The 19357-nt window shown below is 41.5% G+C and overlaps 1 protein-coding gene across 1 annotated transcript; it reads right to left on the bottom strand.

Moving 5' to 3' along the window:
• Positions 1–530: 530 nt before the first annotated feature.
• On the bottom strand, positions 531–3188 carry LOC141340144 (uncharacterized). Its single transcript, XM_073845075.1, has 3 exons — positions 1388–3188; positions 1118–1279; positions 531–987 (listed from the first exon to the last, which is right to left on the bottom strand). Exons 1-3 carry the CDS (start codon positions 3126–3128, stop codon positions 761–763), a joined length of 2130 nt encoding a protein of 709 aa, XP_073701176.1. The 5' UTR covers positions 3129–3188; the 3' UTR covers positions 531–760.
• Between the last annotated feature and the right edge of the window lie 16169 nt (positions 3189–19357).

Below are 19357 nucleotides of genomic sequence, written 5' to 3'. Positions count from 1 at the left end.
GACGCTCCATTTATATGACCTACCAATGCAATGACACACTGACGCTCCATTTATATGACCTACCAATGCAATGACACACTGACGCTCCGTTTATATGAACTACCAATGCAATGACACACTGACGCTCCGTTTATATGAACTACCAATGCAATGACACACTGACGCTCCATTTATATGAACTACCAATGCAATGACACACTGACGCTCCATTTATATGAACTACCAATGCAATGACACACTGACGCTCCATTTATATGACCTACCAATGCAATGACACACTGACGCTCCATTTATATGACCTACCAATGCAATGACACACTGACGCTCCGTTTATATGAACTACCAATGCAATGACACACTGACGCTCCATTTATATGAACTACCAATGCAATGACACACTGACGCTCCATTTATATGACCTACCAATGCAATGACACACTGACGCTCCATTTATATGAACTACCAATGCAATGACACCCTGATGCTCCATTTATATGAACCACCAATGCAATGGCACACTGACACTCCATTTATATGAACTACCAATGCAATGGCACACTGACGCTCCATTTATATGAACTACCAATGCTGACCCTCCATTTATATGACCTACCAATGCAATGACACACTGACGCTCCGTTTATATGAACTACCAATGCAATGACATGTTTTCGTGTCACAACACTGATACCCCATAGCCTAAGCTCCCAGTATTGTAACATTTTACATTGACAACCCATAGCGCAAGCTCCCAATATTTCTAGGTAGTATACTTTTGACACAAATTTCTCTTCATGGTAATTATTCTGTTGTGCACAAAGTACTTCACTGCTATCCAGTCTCTTTCGTTATTCTTTAGAGATTGGTTTTCATTTAGGAATCTTTCACAGTCATTTTTTCCAGGGACTTTCATCTTCTTTAGGAAGTTTTTGAAGTGGTGTTCAATCATTTTACTCTCCACTTCTGTCCAGGCTTTTCTGGATTTTCCTATTAAAATAAATAAGATTAAGTGGACAAATTATTAATAATAAATAATTTACATATTTCAAAAGTAAAAAGGACAGTAATTACATGATAAATGTGGATGATATTCATTATTATTAGTTGAATAATATACCCTTTCGATTTAGTGGCAGTGGTGGTTTCCTCAAGTATGCAGATGCTTCCCCTGATACAGTCTTTCTTGAAGTGGCAGTCCCTTTTTCGAGATAATTATCCTTTGCCCTCCTTTTTTTAGATTCAGCATCCTCCGATTCGGAATCACTGGTGCCCTCTTCAACTGTAACAAAACAATCAAACACATTTTTAAAACTGACAGTATATTTTTACAAATCATTGACACTTTGAATTGTTTAAAAAGACAGGTACATACAAATAATTGACTTACAGTTGATGTTTGGTGTTATGTCTTCTAGGGATTTTCCTTTAAATTGGCCTATTCCACTTTGCAGTGCAAAAAGAATTCTGCCAACTTTTGCCATTTGCAAAGTTTCTTCTGGCAGTCTGTAAAATTCTCTGTGGACCTCAATGTCATGTCCCATGAAAGTTGCTAGTTGGTCTAGGTCATGGGTTTGTAAATTTAGTAGCTGAGAAACTGTGGCTACATGTTTTCGCAACTTTGTGGATGTAATGTTTTCAGGATTTTTAGCCCCGCAGCTTTCTGCATAGCGTTTTAGGCAGTCACAACCACGGATGCTTTCCTGTGATCCATAAAATGGACGGGCAAATATGTAGGGATTGCTAGAGGAAATCCCAACATGTTCCCTAGTTTTAATTAAAAGGTCCACAGATTCCTTCACATTTGCTGGCAATAGTATTGGCACTTTACGTCCTCTTTTTCCCCGTACCTCTACTCTGGTTAGGTTCTCACATAGTTTTTTCTCAAATGCTGACAGGCTCTCCAAAATTTCATCCTGCATCTGGTAGTTGTTTCTCTGCAGGTAGGTTTGGATTTCCATCCTGGAAACCTCACCTTCACGTCGACGATTGAATAATATCAGCTGTGTTAAAGTCACCTGGGAGAGATCACTCCATGATCTTTGTGATGGGTGGTCAGTGAGTGCTTCTTTGTTTGTCTCCTCAAGACACTTTAGGTGATCCTGGAGCTTTTTAATGTCTTCTGCTAAAGGCAGCATTTGTGGGCTGTTCCACTTTTTTTGATATAATGTTTTCAATGCATTTGATGAAACATGGATTGTCCATTCCAGTTCAATTAACTTACTGAAGTGCTCAGCTCGGCTCTTTAAGGCATCGTCCTCTTGACGTAAAGCTTCTCCCTGCAAAATATGTGACACCTTCACAAGGGAGTGTCGCAGTTTTAGGGCTGTTGATGGAACAGAGAAACGGTTCGTCGACCTATCAAATCCAGTCATGAGTTTTACTGCCTCCAGTACTGTGTTAAACTTTCCTGGATTTATCAAGTCTTTTAAAGTAACAATGCCTTTGTCAATTTTTCTTGCCGTCATAAGAAGTCTGGCAAGTTCTCTCATCTTATTTCTAATGTCTGCCCGGTACCGTGGAACTTCTCCATTTCTGAGGAACATCCTTTCACCAAGTGAGAGAATCAGCTGGTCAGATTTCACCACTTGAGTTACAGCATCATATGTCATGTCTTCAATCATTTTTTTTAATCCACTGGAAACTGTACAGTCCATGGGTAACAACAGGGAACAACTTGCTTGAACTTTTCGATTTACTGGCATACAGTCTTTAACTTGTAACTTGCAACGTTTGTGATGTCTCCAAAGGTCTGTTTTGACATACATAGCGTAGCAAAACTTGCACGGCAGATAGTCATGTGATGTTGAATGATACGTTGCTTGCCTTTTTGGTACAATTACCCCTTTCCCAGTGGATAGGACTGAAATGTTATGGTGGTAGTTTCCCATGTTTCTGATCTTGCTTAACAAAAGATTTCGCATCGCTGAGCCTTTCCTTTGTGCCAGTGCCTTTGCAACTTCAACTTTTCCAGAATGTCTCTGTGTAAGATGTCTTGCAATTTTTACATAGGCCTTCTCACAGTAAAGACAGTAATTCTTTTTGTCATAGATACGTTGATGTGCAGTGTTTGAGGATGTCTTCACTGGGATATTTTGTTGGAGAGAGCTACAGCCAGAATCTTCAACCATTTTCCTCCAAAGTGATTTTCCTTGGATAACTTCTGCTACTTGTCCTTTAGCTTGAGCTTCATACAAATCTTCTTTTGACACTTCTTCTTCTGAAATGTCTTCCTCTGACACTTCTTCTTCTGAAATGTCTTCTTCTGAAATGTCTTCCTCTGACACTTCTTCTGAAATTTCTTGTTTTGACACTTCTTCTGAAATGTCTTCATCTGACACTTCTTCTGAAATTTCTTCTTTTGACACTTCTTCTTCTGGCACTTCTTCTGAAGTGTCTTCTTCTGGCACTTCTTCTGAAATTTCTTCTTTTGACACTTCTTCTGGCACTTCTTCTGACACTTCTTGTTCTGAAATGTCTTCTTCTGACACTTCTTCAGAAATGTCTTCCTCTGACACTTCTTCTGAGATTTCTTCTTCTGGCACTTCTTCTGAAATTTCTTCTTCTGGCACTTCTGGCATTTCTTCTTCTGACACTTCTTCTTCTGACATTTTTTCTTCTGACATTTCCAGTGTAAACTGGTGTTCAGTGTTGTTCTGCATTACAGAAACACAACTTAAATGAGAATGCGAAAATAACAACTTTATAAATTAAACTGTTTCTAATATAATAATAGTTTATGCAGTACTCATCTCCCATACATATAATTACACCTCTTATTACCATTTTACACTGCGATAATTCCTCTTCAAAATTAGAAGATGAATCCATGTTGTCACTGCAAACACCCTCTGGCTTCTCTTTGTCAGTTCTCCCCAGGATGTCTATTTCCTCTGATTGTTGGGGATTAGATGTATGGGATCTGACCTGTAAAACAATAACAGTCTGTTAATCCATGTAACAAATATCTGATTTTTTTACACCACTCTAGAAGCCTGCTGTTTATCTCATACCAGTCTTTTTAAGACTTCAAATGCCCATAAAACTATAATTAAACTGCCTAAATAAATATCCAAGTACTTACTTCAATCTCATTGTTTTTGCTGCCGTTGTCTTTGGTTCCAGACTGGTGTGTAAAACCTGTATATGACATCGAATACTTTAAATACTTACATTCTTATACAACATACAATACCTTTTATCAACGATGTGAAGAGAAAAGGAAAGTTTTTGCACATACATGTAGTAGACTCCAGGCATTCCTCAATGGAGGGACGTTCTTGAATCGATTTAGACAGCATTCTGCGTATAACTTGTGTTTGTCTTGACCATTTTTCTTCACATTGAAGAGTAAAGTTACCCATTCTGACATTTTGGGATAGCCCAACTGGATCCTTGGAGTAGGGTAAACATGTCTGAAATGGGTGTTGCCCATCTGTCAGGATGTAATGCACCAAGCATCCTGCTACCTACAATACAGAAATCTCATTTCAAACACTGCCCAGTAATGACCACCTAATAAAAATGTACAGAATGAATAAAACATAATTCAGTCAATTCCTTTTGTGGTTATATAACACTTGCTTTAAATGTCGACATGAAGGACGTTGAACATAGTGTGTGAATTTTTTGGCTAAATTATATATTTTCTTTTGAGAAATCACAGTGGTCCCAGGCTGAATTCTCACCCAAACCAAAGGATCCCAATTTCCCAAATCAAACAAATATAGTTCATGAGGTTGCCAATTGCCAATAATAATATAACATTTAATTTAATAAAACTATTTTACTTAAAGGAGCCGTCTGGTATTTCCAGCGGTGACTAAGAATTACAACCAGTCTCTCAGTTATCTACACAAAACATGGTGGTGGAACATTGTGAATTCCATGTGTGTGTGTCTGTGGTGTGGAGACATAAACAGCTTATTCTAAGGAAATATAACAAATAATTACCTACGTCTTTAAACACCACTGAAGACATAGTTTTGTATATAATATAGCATTTCTGTCAATGGATCCTCCTAAAAATTAAACACAGCTCCTTTAAATAAGACTCTTAAATGCTATTTATCCATTAGGTCTATTGTTTTGTTATAAATTTAATTTTGCCTTTTCACTGCACAATTGCACACTGGTTTAAACTTTGAACTAGTTTAAATAAAGAACACCTTGATGGGATATCATCCTCATCCAGGTTAATAGGTTTTAACTTTTTTTTTAAACCTGACTTACCTGGATATCAGATTCTTTCTTGTACTTGCATTGCATGCCTCCAACATCTTCATAACTTGACCAAGAAAATGATCCAGCCATTTGAGAGTGCAATGTGGCTTGGGCCAGATCCAGTTTCCTGCTTGCTCCAAAGTCTGCGATGTATAGTTTATTGGAGATATCTGTAGAAAGGTACAAATTTTCATAAAAACCCACATCCTCATATGCTCACGTATTTTAAATGCAAATATCTGCTTATAAATCTATATTATAGGATAATCACCGCTGTGACACAGACTGCTCTTACCAAATAAAATGTTTTCCGGCTTCAGATCTCTGTGCAAAATCCCACATGAATGCAGTTCCTGAAGTCCTTTGAGCAATTGCTGGCATATCTCTAGTCTTCGGCTGTCTGTCAAGCATTTTCTTTCAGGAAAATCCTTGTTTTCAATCAGTTCCATCAAACTGTATTCACAAAGAGGGGAGACAAAATAGGCAAAGTAAGAGTCTTCCAACACTTTAATAGGTTGTAAAAGATGTTTTGCTTGTAAAATATTTGAACAAAGGAAATTAGCCATTTCTATTTCAGTTTTGGCAACATGTTTTGCCACTCGTTTCACTGCAACTTTTTTTTTGCAAAAGAGTCCTGTGAATATCTCTGCAGCATTGCATCCATTTGCAATCTTCATGTCTGTGTTGATGAAAAGGTCATCAATTTGAATCACGCCAGGCTTTGAGTCCAGGTTTTCAAATGATCCCATCCATCGTGATTCCTGTAAAATGCATAAAAGCATAATGGGAAAATAATTTAATATAATATTTAACTGTAAAATGACCATACAGTGTATTCCTTAGACAAATCAATTAATGAAACAGACATCTCTATATATATATTGTCACGGGGGAGAAAACACACAACAAGGCTGGCTGGTGAACAAAAGCCCCGGAGGGTGGATTTTATTAAAAAGTGAAGTACGTGAAGGGGAATTAGAGTTCGTGATGCTGTCGTGGCTGGTGCTCCTGTGAAGTCCTCGTGCTCGTGAAGGTGGGTGTCCAGGCGTGCTCAGTCGGGCTGTCGGTCACTCGCTGCCTTCGGGGAGAAGAGAGACAAAGGATTAGTGCCAATGCGATCAGCATGAGACGGTTGTCTCTTGAAGTGTGTTTGGTGGTGGCTTTTAAAGCCACTTGATGACTGCCGGCAGCTGGGACCGATCAGCCCGTGATGAGGACGTGCAGGTGAGCTGCGTTGGTTGCCAGGGCGACGCTGATGAGCCCAGAGAGACTCGTCACATCCCCCCCCCCTAAGCGTCGTCCTAGTCCTGGGAACGAGAGCAGACAGTAGGGGTGAAATAAGGGGTGGGTGGGGAATGACCCCTGACAGACCTGCAAAAGCTGTCCACATCCGCGAGAGTCCATCAGCGTTGGCGTTGGCGGCCCCGGCCCGATGTCGCACTTCGAAGTGGAAGTCCTGGAGCGCGAGGAACCAGCGGGTCACCCTGGCGTTGGTGTCCTTGGCCCGGGCCATCCACTGTAGGGGGGCGTGGTCGGTCACCAGGGTGAACTTACGGCCGAGAAGGTAGTACCGCAGCTCCAGGACTGCCCACTTGATGGCCAGGGCCTCCTTCTCGACGGCGGCGTAGTTCTTCTCTGCCTTGGACAGCTTCCTGCTGATATAGATGATGGGATGCCCCTCACCTTCCTGGATCTGTGACAGGACAGCTCCCAGTCCGGTATCGGAGGCATCCGTCTGCAGCAGGAAGGGGCAGCCGAAGTCGGGAGCGCGGAGCACAGGCGACGAGGAGAGGGCCGTCTTGAGCCGAGCGAAGGCCTCCTCCGTGGCTGTTGTCCAACAGATCTTCTCGGGCTGCCCCTTCCTGGTCAGGTCTGTCAGGGGGGCGGCTAAAGAGGAGAAGTTGGGGATAAAACAGCGATAGTACCCCGCCAACCCCAAAAAGGCTCGTACCTGGGACTTCGTTTGGGGCTTTGGAGCGGACCGGATCGCCTCCACCTTCTTGTCCTGGGGTCGGATGAGCCCACGGCCGACCTGGAAGCCCAGGTACTTCGCTTCTGACAGCGCTAGGTGGCATTTGCGGGGGTTGGCGGTTAGTCCAGCCCGCCGGAGCTCCGAAAGCACCCTCCGCAGACGTTCCAGGTGTTCGTCCCATGCCTCGGAATGGACGACTACGTCATCTAGGTAGGCCGCCGCGTATGCTTGGTGGGGCCTCAGAATGATGTCCATCATGCGCTGAAATGTGGCCGGCGCTCCATGCAGGCCGAAGGGGAGGGTCCGGTACTGCCAGTGGCCACTAGGAGTAGAAAAAGCAGTTTTCGGTTTAGCAGAGGGTGTTAGAGGTACCTGCCAGTAGCCCTTTGTTAGGTCCAGGGTGGAGATGTACCGGGCCCTCCCCAGGCGATCCAACAGCTCGTCGACCCGAGGCATGGGATAGCCGTCGAATTCGGAGACTTCGTTGAGGCGGCGGAAGTCATTGCAGAAGCGGAGGGTGCCATCCGGCTTGGGAACCATCACAATGGGGCTGGACCATGGGCTGCGAGATGGTTCGATTACCCCCAACTTCAGCATTTCCTGGATTTCATCCTCTATAGCCTGCCGACGAGCTTCTGGGACACGGTAGGGCCGTTGCCTGACGATCACTCCAGGGGGCGTCCTGATGTCGTGGTAGGTGACGTTGGTCTGCCCGGGCCTGGAGGAGAACACATCCTGGAACTGACTGACCAGGTGCTGCAGCTCGGTCTTCTGGGCAGCCGACAGATGGGGATCCATGTCGACAACCACGGGATCGGTGAGACTGAGGGCGGCGAGCTGGTCCCGGGTCCCTTGCCACTTTTTCAGTAAGTTAATATGATATAACTGTTCCGCTTGCCTTCGTCCAGGTTGACGTATCCGGTAGGTAACTGGTCCAACCTTCTCCACTACCGTATACGGGCCTTGCCAGGTCGCCAGGAATTTGCACGCGGAGGTGGGGACCAAGACCATCACCCTGTCTCCCGGTTGGAATTCCCGTGGTTGGGCTGCCCGATCGTAGTGGCGTTGTTGGGCCTGCTGTGCCTTGCTGAGATGCTCCCGGACTAATGGCATGACACGGTCAATCCGTTCTCTCATCTGCTTGACGTGCTCGATGACCGTGCGATGGGGGGCAGGCTGCTGCTCCCAAGCTTCCCGAGCGACATCCAGCAGCCCCCGTGGCTGGCGGCCGAACAGGAGCTCAAAGGGGGTGAAACCAGTTGAGGCTTGGGGGACCTCACGGATGCCGAAGAGGACGTAGGGGATCATGAGGTCCCAATCCCGCCGGTCTTCGGCTGCTACTCTTCGGAGCATCTGCTTCAGCGTTTGATTAAAGCGCTCAACGAGTCCGTCGGTCTGCGGGTGGTAGACGGTTGTCCTCAACTGTTTCACCCGCAGCAGCCTGCAGAGGTCAGCCATTAGCCGGGACATGAACGGTGTTCCCTGGTCAGTCAGGATCTCGGTCGGAATGCCCACCCGGCTGGCCAACAGAAACAGTTCCTGGGCGATGGCTTTCGCTGTGGCTTTCCTCAGGGGGACTGCTTCCGGATACCGGGTGGCGTAATCCACGATGACAAGGATGTGTTCATGTCCTCGGGCAGACTTAGGCAACGGCCCCACCAGATCCAATCCGATCCGCTCGAAGGGCACCTCAATGATGGGCAAAGGAATCAGCGGACTGGGGGGAGGAGTCCTGGGTGCCGTGCGCTGGCAGGTCGGGCAGGCTCTACAGAACCCCTTCACATCGGCCTCCAGGCCCGGCCAATGGAAGCGGTCCCGGATCCGCTGGATGGTATTCGCTGCCCCCAGGTGACCTGCCATCGGATGGGAGTGGGCCAACTCCAGGATAGTCTCCGTCTTCGTCCGCGGTACAACTAAAAGTTCCTTCTCCTCCCCCCGTCGCTGGGCAACGCAGTACAGCAGACCGCTTCGGACGATGAAGTGCGGGAGAGGATGGGGCCGTGGGAGGACGTCGTTGCCGTCAATGGTCCTGACTTGGTTCCAGCAGTGTTTTAAACGATCGTCCTCCCGCTGTTCTCTGGCAAAAGAGCCCCCCTGGCTGGCTTGCTGGAACACATCATAAAAGAGATTAGTATTTTGGGAGGGGGACTCACCATCTCTCCCGCTGTCCGAAGCTAGCAGCGCTGGCCGGCGGCGGGGTCCTTTGGGCCGGCTGCGGCGGCGACGGTTCCCTTCCGGGCTGGCGGGCTGAGCGGCGGCGGCGAGCAGGCGGTCAAACCCCGGCCAATCTCTTCCGAGGAGGAGGGGGACGGGCAGATTTTTCACTAATCCAGCCTCCACAGACCAGGTGCCATGGGCGGCGGTGATGTTCACGCGGCGAGCTGGAACTTGTTGGGTGTCCCCGTGCACACACGTGATCGGTAGGTAACTCTTTTGGCCAGGGTGAGGAGGACATAGCTGGGCCTGGACGAGGGTGACCGCGCTGCCCGAGTCCAGAAGCGCCCGGATGGGCTTGCCGTTCAGCTTCACGTCCGCCTCTGGAGCCACAGGTGGGACGCGCTGATGGACGATGCAGCCCGCCAGCCAAGCCCGCGGAGGTGTCGTGGGGTCAGCGGTTGGCATGGGCTCGTCCATTGGAGAGGGAACCGTCGGTCTGCCAACTGCGCGCGAGGTGCCCTCCGGCGTGCGTCGCTCCTGGACCACCCTCCGGGGAAACGGCGGCGCTCTCTCCCCAGCCTCCCGATGGTGGACAGCATCCGCCAGCTCGATCGCCTCCACCAGGGCGAGGACGGTGGCGGGGTTCCTCATCCCCACCGCCTGACGATGGGACCGAGGCAGGGCGCGGAGGAGGCGATCGATGACCACTCGTTCCACTACCTGAGCTGCGTCGGGGTCCCCATCTAGCAGCCAATGCTGCGCTAGGCGGACGAGTTCAGCGGCTTGGGCTCGGGCTGGCACCCGGGCTTTAAACTCCCACTCGTGGAATTGTTGCGCCGCACAGATGGGGGATAAACCAAGTCTGGCGAGGATTTCACGCTTGACCTCCGTGTAGCTCTCAGCGATCGCAGGGGGAAGAGAGAAATAAGCCCACTGAGCGTCTCCGGTGAGAAGGGGTGCCAGCGCCGAAGCCCAGTCCTCAAGCGGCCATCCTTCTCGGTGGGCTGTAGTTTCAAACATTTGTAAGAATGCTTCAACATCATCGTGAGCCGTCATCTTGGGTAGGAGCCGAGCCGCGCGCATCCGGGGGTCAGGTAGTGGAACTGGCTGGGCAGCTTGGGCACGAAGGGCAGCGAGTTCTTCTTCAGCTCTGCCCTGCCGAGTGGCCAGATGTTCCACAATTTGCTGCTGGCGGATGCTTACTTCTGTGAGGCGTTGTAGCAGCTCGTCCATTTTCCAAGGGGAGAGAGGGCGCCGATCGAAGCTGGGGGGGTGAAAAAAAAAGAAAAAAACAAATTAATGCGGTGCAGTGCCAACACTTGTGTGTGATTTCTCCTGCAATGCCCGCATTCTCCACCAGATGTCACGGGGGAGAAAACACACAACAAGGCTGGCTGGTGAACAAAAGCCCCGGAGGGTGGATTTTATTAAAAAGTGAAGTACGTGAAGGGGAATTAGAGTTCGTGATGCTGTCGTGGCTGGTGCTCCTGTGAAGTCCTCGTGCTCGTGAAGGTGGGTGTCCAGGCGTGCTCAGTCGGGCTGTCGGTCACTCGCTGCCTTCGGGGAGAAGAGAGACAAAGGATTAGTGCCAATGCGATCAGCATGAGACGGTTGTCTCTTGAAGTGTGTTTGGTGGTGGCTTTTAAAGCCACTTGATGACTGCCGGCAGCTGGGACCGATCAGCCCGTGATGAGGACGTGCAGGTGAGCTGCGTTGGTTGCCAGGGCGACGCTGATGAGCCCAGAGAGACTCGTCACATCATTTACCTTATTTTCACTTTTCTCTCCGCATGAGGAGGTTTTCAGGGAAACAATCTATTAAAAGCATTGATATTTTGAGTGTCAATGCATTTATCATGGTTACAGTAATTAGTTAACAGACTAACAATTAACTACTTCAACAGCATGTATTTGTCTTAGTAACTAAATAATAATTTGTTATCATACTTATGGATTATAAATTAACATAAAAATATGAACAAATACTGTAACAATTGTATTGTGTTAGTTCCTCACTATTTTCTGTTCAAAAAAATAAATACAATTTGCACAGCAGTATTGCAGAGGATAAGATAATTATAATATTAGAAGACGTTGTACATACATGTCTCCGTGGGCAGTCAGGATCTCCGTAGTCATACATAATTTCTTGTCCTGCATTTAATTTTGTTATGGCAAATGCACACAGATGTGGTCTTTCCTCTTCATCCATTACCTATTGGTAAAAAAAAAAATCAAATAAACACTTACAAGTTACATATTTTGTAATCATGTAAAAATCATGTTACATTTGAGATGGGATTGTATGAAAGAAAACAAGGAAAAGTATAAGAAAATACTTATATATAGACTTACTATTTTAATTTTGCTATTTGGCTTTATGTGATCATCATTTATAAATCTTCCAAGTCTGTCTGTATCCTTGCTGCCATCAACACTGTGTGGTGAAATGTTTTTAGAAACAATGTTGAATTATTAAAATGTGTAATTATCTTTAATTATCTCATTAATTAGTTCATTAATGTCTTACCAGTAAGACTGTCCCTGTAAGGAGTAGAAATACAAAAATACTGCATCTTCAGCTGAGTACTCTTTGAAAAGAGCCTCTCCTTTAGATCCAGTGATATGTTTTCCAGCAAACTCCAACAGGAATTCTCCTGGCTCAATGTTCTTGGTGGCAAATACCCCATAACCTAGTAAAGAGAGTATTCATAAGATTAACATAAAAGCACTGTCCACTTTCTTTACAACTGAGAACTACGTGAAAAAATAAAGAGAACACAAACACACCTACACTACAGATATTGAAGTAGAGACATCTGCATCTTATCTTAACATAAATCCTGGCATGAGGTTAACAGATAGCTAAAACCATTGAAAACACTATGAAGTGCAATTTTTGGTTTAATGATTTTACTACACAAAGAGACACCAGTTCCCTGTTATAAAAAGAAAAAATAATCACAATGACACTTAAACATCAGCTTTAGCCATCTAAAAATCTCTATGAAAGATGTTGAAGGTATAAACTCAAAGCTTTATGTTGACTGTTGTATTAAATATCTTTACTTGAATTAAAGTATCAATGTTATAATGTTATTCAATTCACAAAATATAATGAAACTAACTTACAATATTTTATACATTAAGTCAACATAAAAGTTTAAGTTTAAACCTTAGTAACCTTAAGTTAAAGTAAGAAATGACAAAGCAAACTAAAAACACATTGCAATTCACCATCCAACAGGGGACCAAAGTCAACTTGTTCATTAAAATCACTATTTCAAAATATCTGCATATACAGTCCACTTTTTTCCAACTGAAAACTACTACAATACATAAAGAGCATACAACACACCTACACAACAGATATTAAGTAGAAACATCAGCGTCTTATCTTAACATTTAACACTGGCAGGGGGTTAACAGATAGCTAAAACCTCTTCACCATCCAACATTCATTAACTACTAAACTGAGTTTTTAATTTAGTTTTGCAAAGCCACATAGTATTGAGGGTAGAATCGCAACTTACCTTTTTCTTGACTGATGAATCTTTTTTCAAACAAGTCTTTATCCTTCCCAGAAGCAATGAAGTGCAAAGCTTCCTTTTCAGGACAAACGCTTCCGGGTCTCATTTTCTAAAAAATGGAAGAATGTTTTATAAAAGATCTGCATATGGCAAGGATTAAATATCATAATATAAAGAATGTGCAACTTACCTTTTACTTTGCAGAGAAAAAGATGAGATAAGAAATGGCTTAGAAAGCACAGTTTTTCCTATGTAGTCCCTTGTAGGTGAACACAGTGTAGATTAACAAATGAACTAGATTAACAAAACAATTTTTTTAAATTCTGAATGTAGGCAATGTAGGAAACAATAAAGCTGAAGCTTATAGTCTTCCAAAGTTGTGGTCTTCCAAATAGGAAATGAGAAGAGTCTGTGAGGACCACAGATATATATACACTGTATCTGGGCAATGATTGGTCCTTTGGAAAGGCCAGAATTGGCCTCATTTTTTGGTATAGTAATGCAAATTTTTCTGTAACTGAAATGAAACAGGCATTGAAATAAGACTAATGGGTGGGACTAATGTTGAGTTTCAGCTGTAAATGTGAAAACGGGCCGTTTGCATTTCTTACAAGGTCCCTAAGCAAACCTTTCACACATCCAAGGAGTGTGAGACGTAATCCTCATGATTCTTTTGTTATCATTCCTTTGTTTGATTTAGCCATTTCTCCTAATCTGGCATTTTAGTGTTGCTAATTCCCCTAGGTCACATTTTATTTTATTTCTTTTACAAGCATTGTTTCTTCAGCACCAAAACTTTAATGGACATAATATGTAACTATTTAAAGCTCTTGTGATTTTACTTAGTTGCAATAATTGTGAAATCATGGTTATTGTTAAAAAAAGAAATGTTCGTGTGATATAAAATGACATCAATGTTTTTGTTTAAAATAGCAGGCAGATATTTTAGCAAAGGCAATGGTTCATATGTAGTGGAAAACATCCCAGAGACAGAACTAAAGTTCTAGAACCATGATATTCTAATTGTTATGTATATTTAGACACTAGATTGTATTAATTTGTTGTTGTCATAATGCTTAAAACTATTTCTTTGGAATGTGTGGTTAATGATTTAATTTCAGGCAAGGTAAATTTGCGTTTTCATAGGATAATCAGAGTTGATTGACAGCCTGTTTTTATTTTATTTAATGCCTGAGATAGACATCTGAATGGCATTTGTATTGTACCGCTAGATGTGAAATTTTGGGACCTGTGAAAGATGGACAAGATGTGGTTTGCAAAGTTGAAACTTAAAGGCTGGGACACAACAACCCTACACCAACCAACTAGCGGCGATGAAAGCCGACCGTCTCTAGTCGGCTGCGTCTGCGAGCGTCTGGGCGATTAAACTGAGCTCGAACACACCGAACTGATGAAAGCCGACTACAAACTAGAAGGTGCTTTCTGCACATGCATGAGGAGATACACCGTTGCGTACCTGCAGATGGCAGTGCAGAGAAAAATTGTGCCAGTATTTTAACACTGAAATTGGTGCAGTGCCTTTTCAATGCAACAAAATCTAGTTTGTGTATATTTAATTTATATTGCTAAATAAAACATTTAAACTTTATAATAGTTTTCTAGTGTTATTCGTAATCTAAAAAATGAATAATAAAAAAGTATGTTTTATCTTCAAAAGTATGCATTTACACTTATATGGTCAGTGATGTAAAAGGATTTTGATCAATCCAGAAATACAAAGAAACTTATGGAATTGGAATTTTTCAAACAATAAGAATGTGATGTAATAGGGTATGCAATCTTTTTTTTATAGAAAATGTAGTTAATAAAAGGAAATTTCCAGAAAAGGCAATTATGGCTATGGTTAGACAGTCGCACCACATAATATATTACAGTTTTCATTTAAAATAAAAGTTGTTTAAAATAAACAACTGTATGCACCCTATTATTAATGTAGATGTGTATTTCAGTAATAAACTAAAGTAGGAGAGTTTCAGTTACCAGCATTTATATCAAAATATGGATCCCATGTCTGCAAAACTAACACTTTAAATGAAATATTGATAGCTAATCAATATCGAATTGAATCGAATCGAATCGAAACCATAAAAATAAGAATCGAGGGCCGATTTTGTTAGTTATATTATATGGTAAAACAGGTCAAACTGAGCTTATAATGAGTCACGTGAAACATTATTATATATACGTGTATGTAAATGAAGGATATATATATATGAATAGTTTGATGTATTGTTGGTTTCTGCACACAAAACTTATTGCAATAAATACAATTATTAGAAAATAAAGCTATATTTAGATCAATATGAACATCATGCTGTAGTTATTTAGCTGTGGTAGTTAATAAATAAGAATAATGTTTGTTTTCGTTTTATTTGTCATATTGAGATTAATAATTGTTTTATCTTTAAGTAGAACACTTTTAGCATATATCCAGGTCAAATAGTCTCTTTCTTACAGCAAACACTTAGAATAAATTGAGATGATCCTTTGACTCTAAATGTTGTTGAATGAGGCTCATCAGGATTAACAGCTACTGTAAAGAAATACTTTTTATTTCATGTCAATATCTCCTGTTCTCACCTCATTTCTTATGCTGATGTCTTCAGATCGTCTGTGAATTGCCACTTAATGCTCATTTCATTGGTGTCAACAGAAGGTAGGCTATTGATTGGCAAATATGTACATTTATTTGTGTCTATGCCTTCCAAATGCTTTTCATGCAGTTCTTCACTACTTTTATAGCCATTAATTTAGAAACACAATGTTAAAATTAAAAATAAAAATGTGTGAATTAGCATATGTTACTTTATGATACACAGACTCAAATGCATACATCTGTCTGTTAGTACCCAGCTAACAAAGTTATGTTCTGAGAACAAAGTGGGAACGTGATTTAAAAATGTTCTAGAAACGTGGAAACGTCCAGTTTGTTTAACGTTGCTGGAACGTTACCTTAAGGTTAGCATAACGTTACTGCAACGTTCTTTCCACCTCAATTTCACTATTAATACAACGTTCAAAGAACGTTTATTTGTAACGTTCTAAAAATGTTAAAATGTCCAGTTTGTTTAACGTTGCTGGAACGTTAACTTAAGGTTAGCGTAACGTTCCTGCAACGTTCTTTCCACCTCAATGTCACTATTAATACAACGTTCAAAGAACGTTTATTTTGTAACGTTATAAATATGTTGAATTGTCCAGTTTTTTTAATGTTACCACAACGTTATCTTAAGGGTAGCATAACGTTCCTGCAACGTTCTTTCCACCTCAATTTCACTGTTAATACAATGTTCAAAGAACGTTTATTTGTAACGTTATAAAAATGTTGAATTGTCAAGTTTTTTTAATGTTAGCACAACGTTATCTTAAGGTTAGCATAACGTTCCTGCAACGTTCTTTCCACCTCAATTTCACTATTAATACAACGTTCAAAGAACGTTTATTTGTAACGTTCTAAAAACTTTAGTTGTACAGTTCTTTTAATGTTAGGACAACGTTATCTTAAGGTTAGCAGAGTATTCCTACAACGTTCTTTCCACCACAATTTCACTATTAATATGTTTATCTAGAATATTCCAAAAACATTAAAATGCCCACATTGTTTAATATTAATTTATGAATAGAATAATGTCCCTGAACCATTCTTTTAACTTTTTTATTAACACTACAACCATTCCAATAACTTAACAGTGTGAACAACAAAAATCAACAGTATAAACAGCACACTTAAAAGAAAAATGATATTATAAAAACTTGAAACGAAAACAACGACAACAAATATTCAACACTGAAGCTTGTACTGGTCTCATTTAAGCTTTAGGTGGTGTATCACTTATGGTTGTGGTGGTGCTGCCACACTAACTCCAGGTCCAGTCTCTTCATGCTCAGCCTGTAAAATAAACAGATTGACTTATGTTACTAATGGTGATATATTATTTCATAAGCATTCAATAATAATAGTGCAGCCACTCTCTAAAAGATAGCCCTTAACTATATTTATAAAAACTATCCTTTCTTTTGCCTTTATTTTGCATTAAATCTTTATTAAAATAAATCTTCTTTTCTACCTCCACAAGTGAATTTATTATATTGCCTTGTTAATCTAAAAGTACACTTTTCATTGTTTTAAGCACAAAAGCTACGTGCTGACTGTTAAACACAGTAGACTTTGTATTTATACAATTCTCTGTGTCAATCCATGTTCATGTTTCCTGCGAACAAAGCATTGTCACTTTAATTCGGCGTATGGAGCACAACATGTATATAGACTGTGTTAAAAAATTGGTGCACTGCTGCAGACGCACAGCAATTGGAACACACTGCTGGACCGCAACCGCGTGCAGCGTGAACGCTCTAAGGCCTCGATCACACCGAACGCGTCTTTTAGTTCTAAAAACACGAGGCGCACAGTACTGCTTTTTTTTGTGACTTTTAAAAAAGAGAAGTGTGTTGCTGTTTTTTTTTTATGTTGCTAGGCAATGACCCAAACAGCTGTCCTGTCAGTCAAATCAAAGGATTATAGCGCGAGCGCTCTAAAATCTTTGGCTTGTGCTGTTAAGTAAACTGTCATATTAGCAGAAACCCTAAAAATACAGCTCTGAGTTACCCATGACAGACACCAAATGTTTCTCCTCCATTTCTTGCAGTCTCCGGACTTTTTAAGAACGGTAAACTTTCATCACTACAACAGAAGGCCCGCCTCTCCATTCATTTGATTGGACAATGGAAAAGAACGCGAATGACGTCAGGCGTTTTTCTGCTCAGAGTTGATTTTTTTTCAACTTCAGGCACTCAGAGCGCTCCTGCAAAAACGCGAGGTACAGCAGGCGGCGAAAACGCAAGGCGCCTAGTGCGCATAAGCAGCGCGCAGAATGCTCACTGCCAACAGAAAACCATTCAAAAGAGGCACCTCTCACTGCAAAAACGGGTTCGGTGTGATCGGGGCCTAATAAAGCACTGCATACGGAGTATGTGTGAAACGTGCCGCATCACCATGGAAACAGTAAAGCGATACATTCCAAAATAATGATGACTTTAAAAAAAACTCACCCTGGGGACTCGAGGCTAGAATATTTTAAACTCACTGGTGAAAAGGATAATACAGCTGTTTATGGCATGTTTTCCATTATTTTTCTTATGCATTAATTTGTGTGTAAGCAGAAAGTACTTCTAGTACACCAAGTACTTTTAATTATAATGTACAAAATGTATATATTTAGGTAACAATACAAAAACACATTTAGTACTCCCATCCCAAAATGTTTTTATCCCACAGTATACAAAAAAACCAAAACAAAATTTTTGAGGTTAAGAAAACAAGCTATAATTCTTGAATGTTACTCACCCTTGAATCACGGTGAGGAGCATACTTCAGTGTTTCGGAAATGCAGTCTTCCAACACCTTGACTTGCACCTTCGGGTGAATCCTTTGACAAGCCTCTAAACAGAAGTTAACAACATCTTAGTAAAGTACTTCAGGAAAAAATGTTTGGAAAACCAGTATGTGGTCCTCAAAGAAAAAAAAAATATTTATGTCATGACATTTTTAAAGAACCTTAGTCCCTATTTCTTACTTTAACATTTGCTAAATACAGGTGTAAAAAATGTCTCAAATTATGATCAGACCACTTAAAATCAGCCACAAGTGCATGATGTCACTGACTACATTGCACTGTAGGGCTGTTTGCAAAATATCAACACGTATCGTCACATAATCCTTGGTGATTTGAATACTGCTACTGCTAAATACCTCAGTGTTTTGTATTAAAATTATTTAATGCACAGTTTGCCCAGCATTATGCTGCTTATTTCATGGTCATTTGCTAGCATTGACAACTAAAGCTGTTAATTATGTTTTGAGTGCAATATGTCATTTTGCAACTTTAAATCAGACCCAGAGATAAAGTAGTGTGTAAGAATTTTTTTTAATAAATGAAATATAGTAATAAAATAATAAAATAACAGATTTGTACGTGTTAGTAACAGATTTAGATTTTTTATAATTTCTCACACATTTAAAAAAAAAAATTCATGAATTTTGCTATCCAAATTTCTAATTTTGTGGTGGTAATTTCCAAAAATGTGTACAAACTTTTTTTCATAAACATGAATGCATAATGTTAGATCCACAATTGTCTTACGTGACATAAAGAATAAACAAAATGTATGATGTTAGTTCATTTTGCTAAGAAACGAATGAAAACAGGACAAATATGTAGATGAAAGGTATTATTTCTGCTTCTGCTGCTACTGTAGTTTAGTAAATGCAGCGTTAGAAAATTCTTTCAGTTTTTTTTTTTACTTTTACTTTCTGTAAGTGAATTAATTGAAGTTAAGACATTTGCGTAACTACTAACTATTGCGCAAAGTTTGATATCTATTGGCTATATAGTTTAAAACAGAAATACTTCCAATATTGTGACGCAGGCTCAAACCCCCATGCGTATGTATTCTAAATG

This window comes from Garra rufa, chromosome 1 (assembly GCF_049309525.1).
Source record: "Garra rufa chromosome 1, GarRuf1.0, whole genome shotgun sequence".
Taxonomy (NCBI): domain Eukaryota; kingdom Metazoa; phylum Chordata; class Actinopteri; order Cypriniformes; family Cyprinidae; genus Garra; species Garra rufa.
The sequence above is the reverse complement of the archived record's forward strand: the minus strand, read 5'-3'. Positions and strand labels throughout refer to the sequence as shown.

What these genes read in the sequence shown, in the direction of transcription:
- LOC141340144 (XM_073845075.1), bottom strand. Translation starts at nt 3,128, where the DNA reads ATGGTTGAAGATTCTGGCTGTAGCTCTCTCCAACAAAATATCCCAGTG. An exon ending in CATAACACCAAACATCAACT is followed by an intron (nt 1,280 to 1,387) that starts GTAAGTCAATTA and finishes GTTTTGTTACAG; the next exon opens with TTGAAGAGGGCACCAGTGAT. An exon ending in ACTGCCACTAAATCGAAAGG is followed by an intron (nt 988 to 1,117) that starts GTATATTATTCA and finishes TTATTTTAATAG; the next exon opens with GAAAATCCAGAAAAGCCTGG.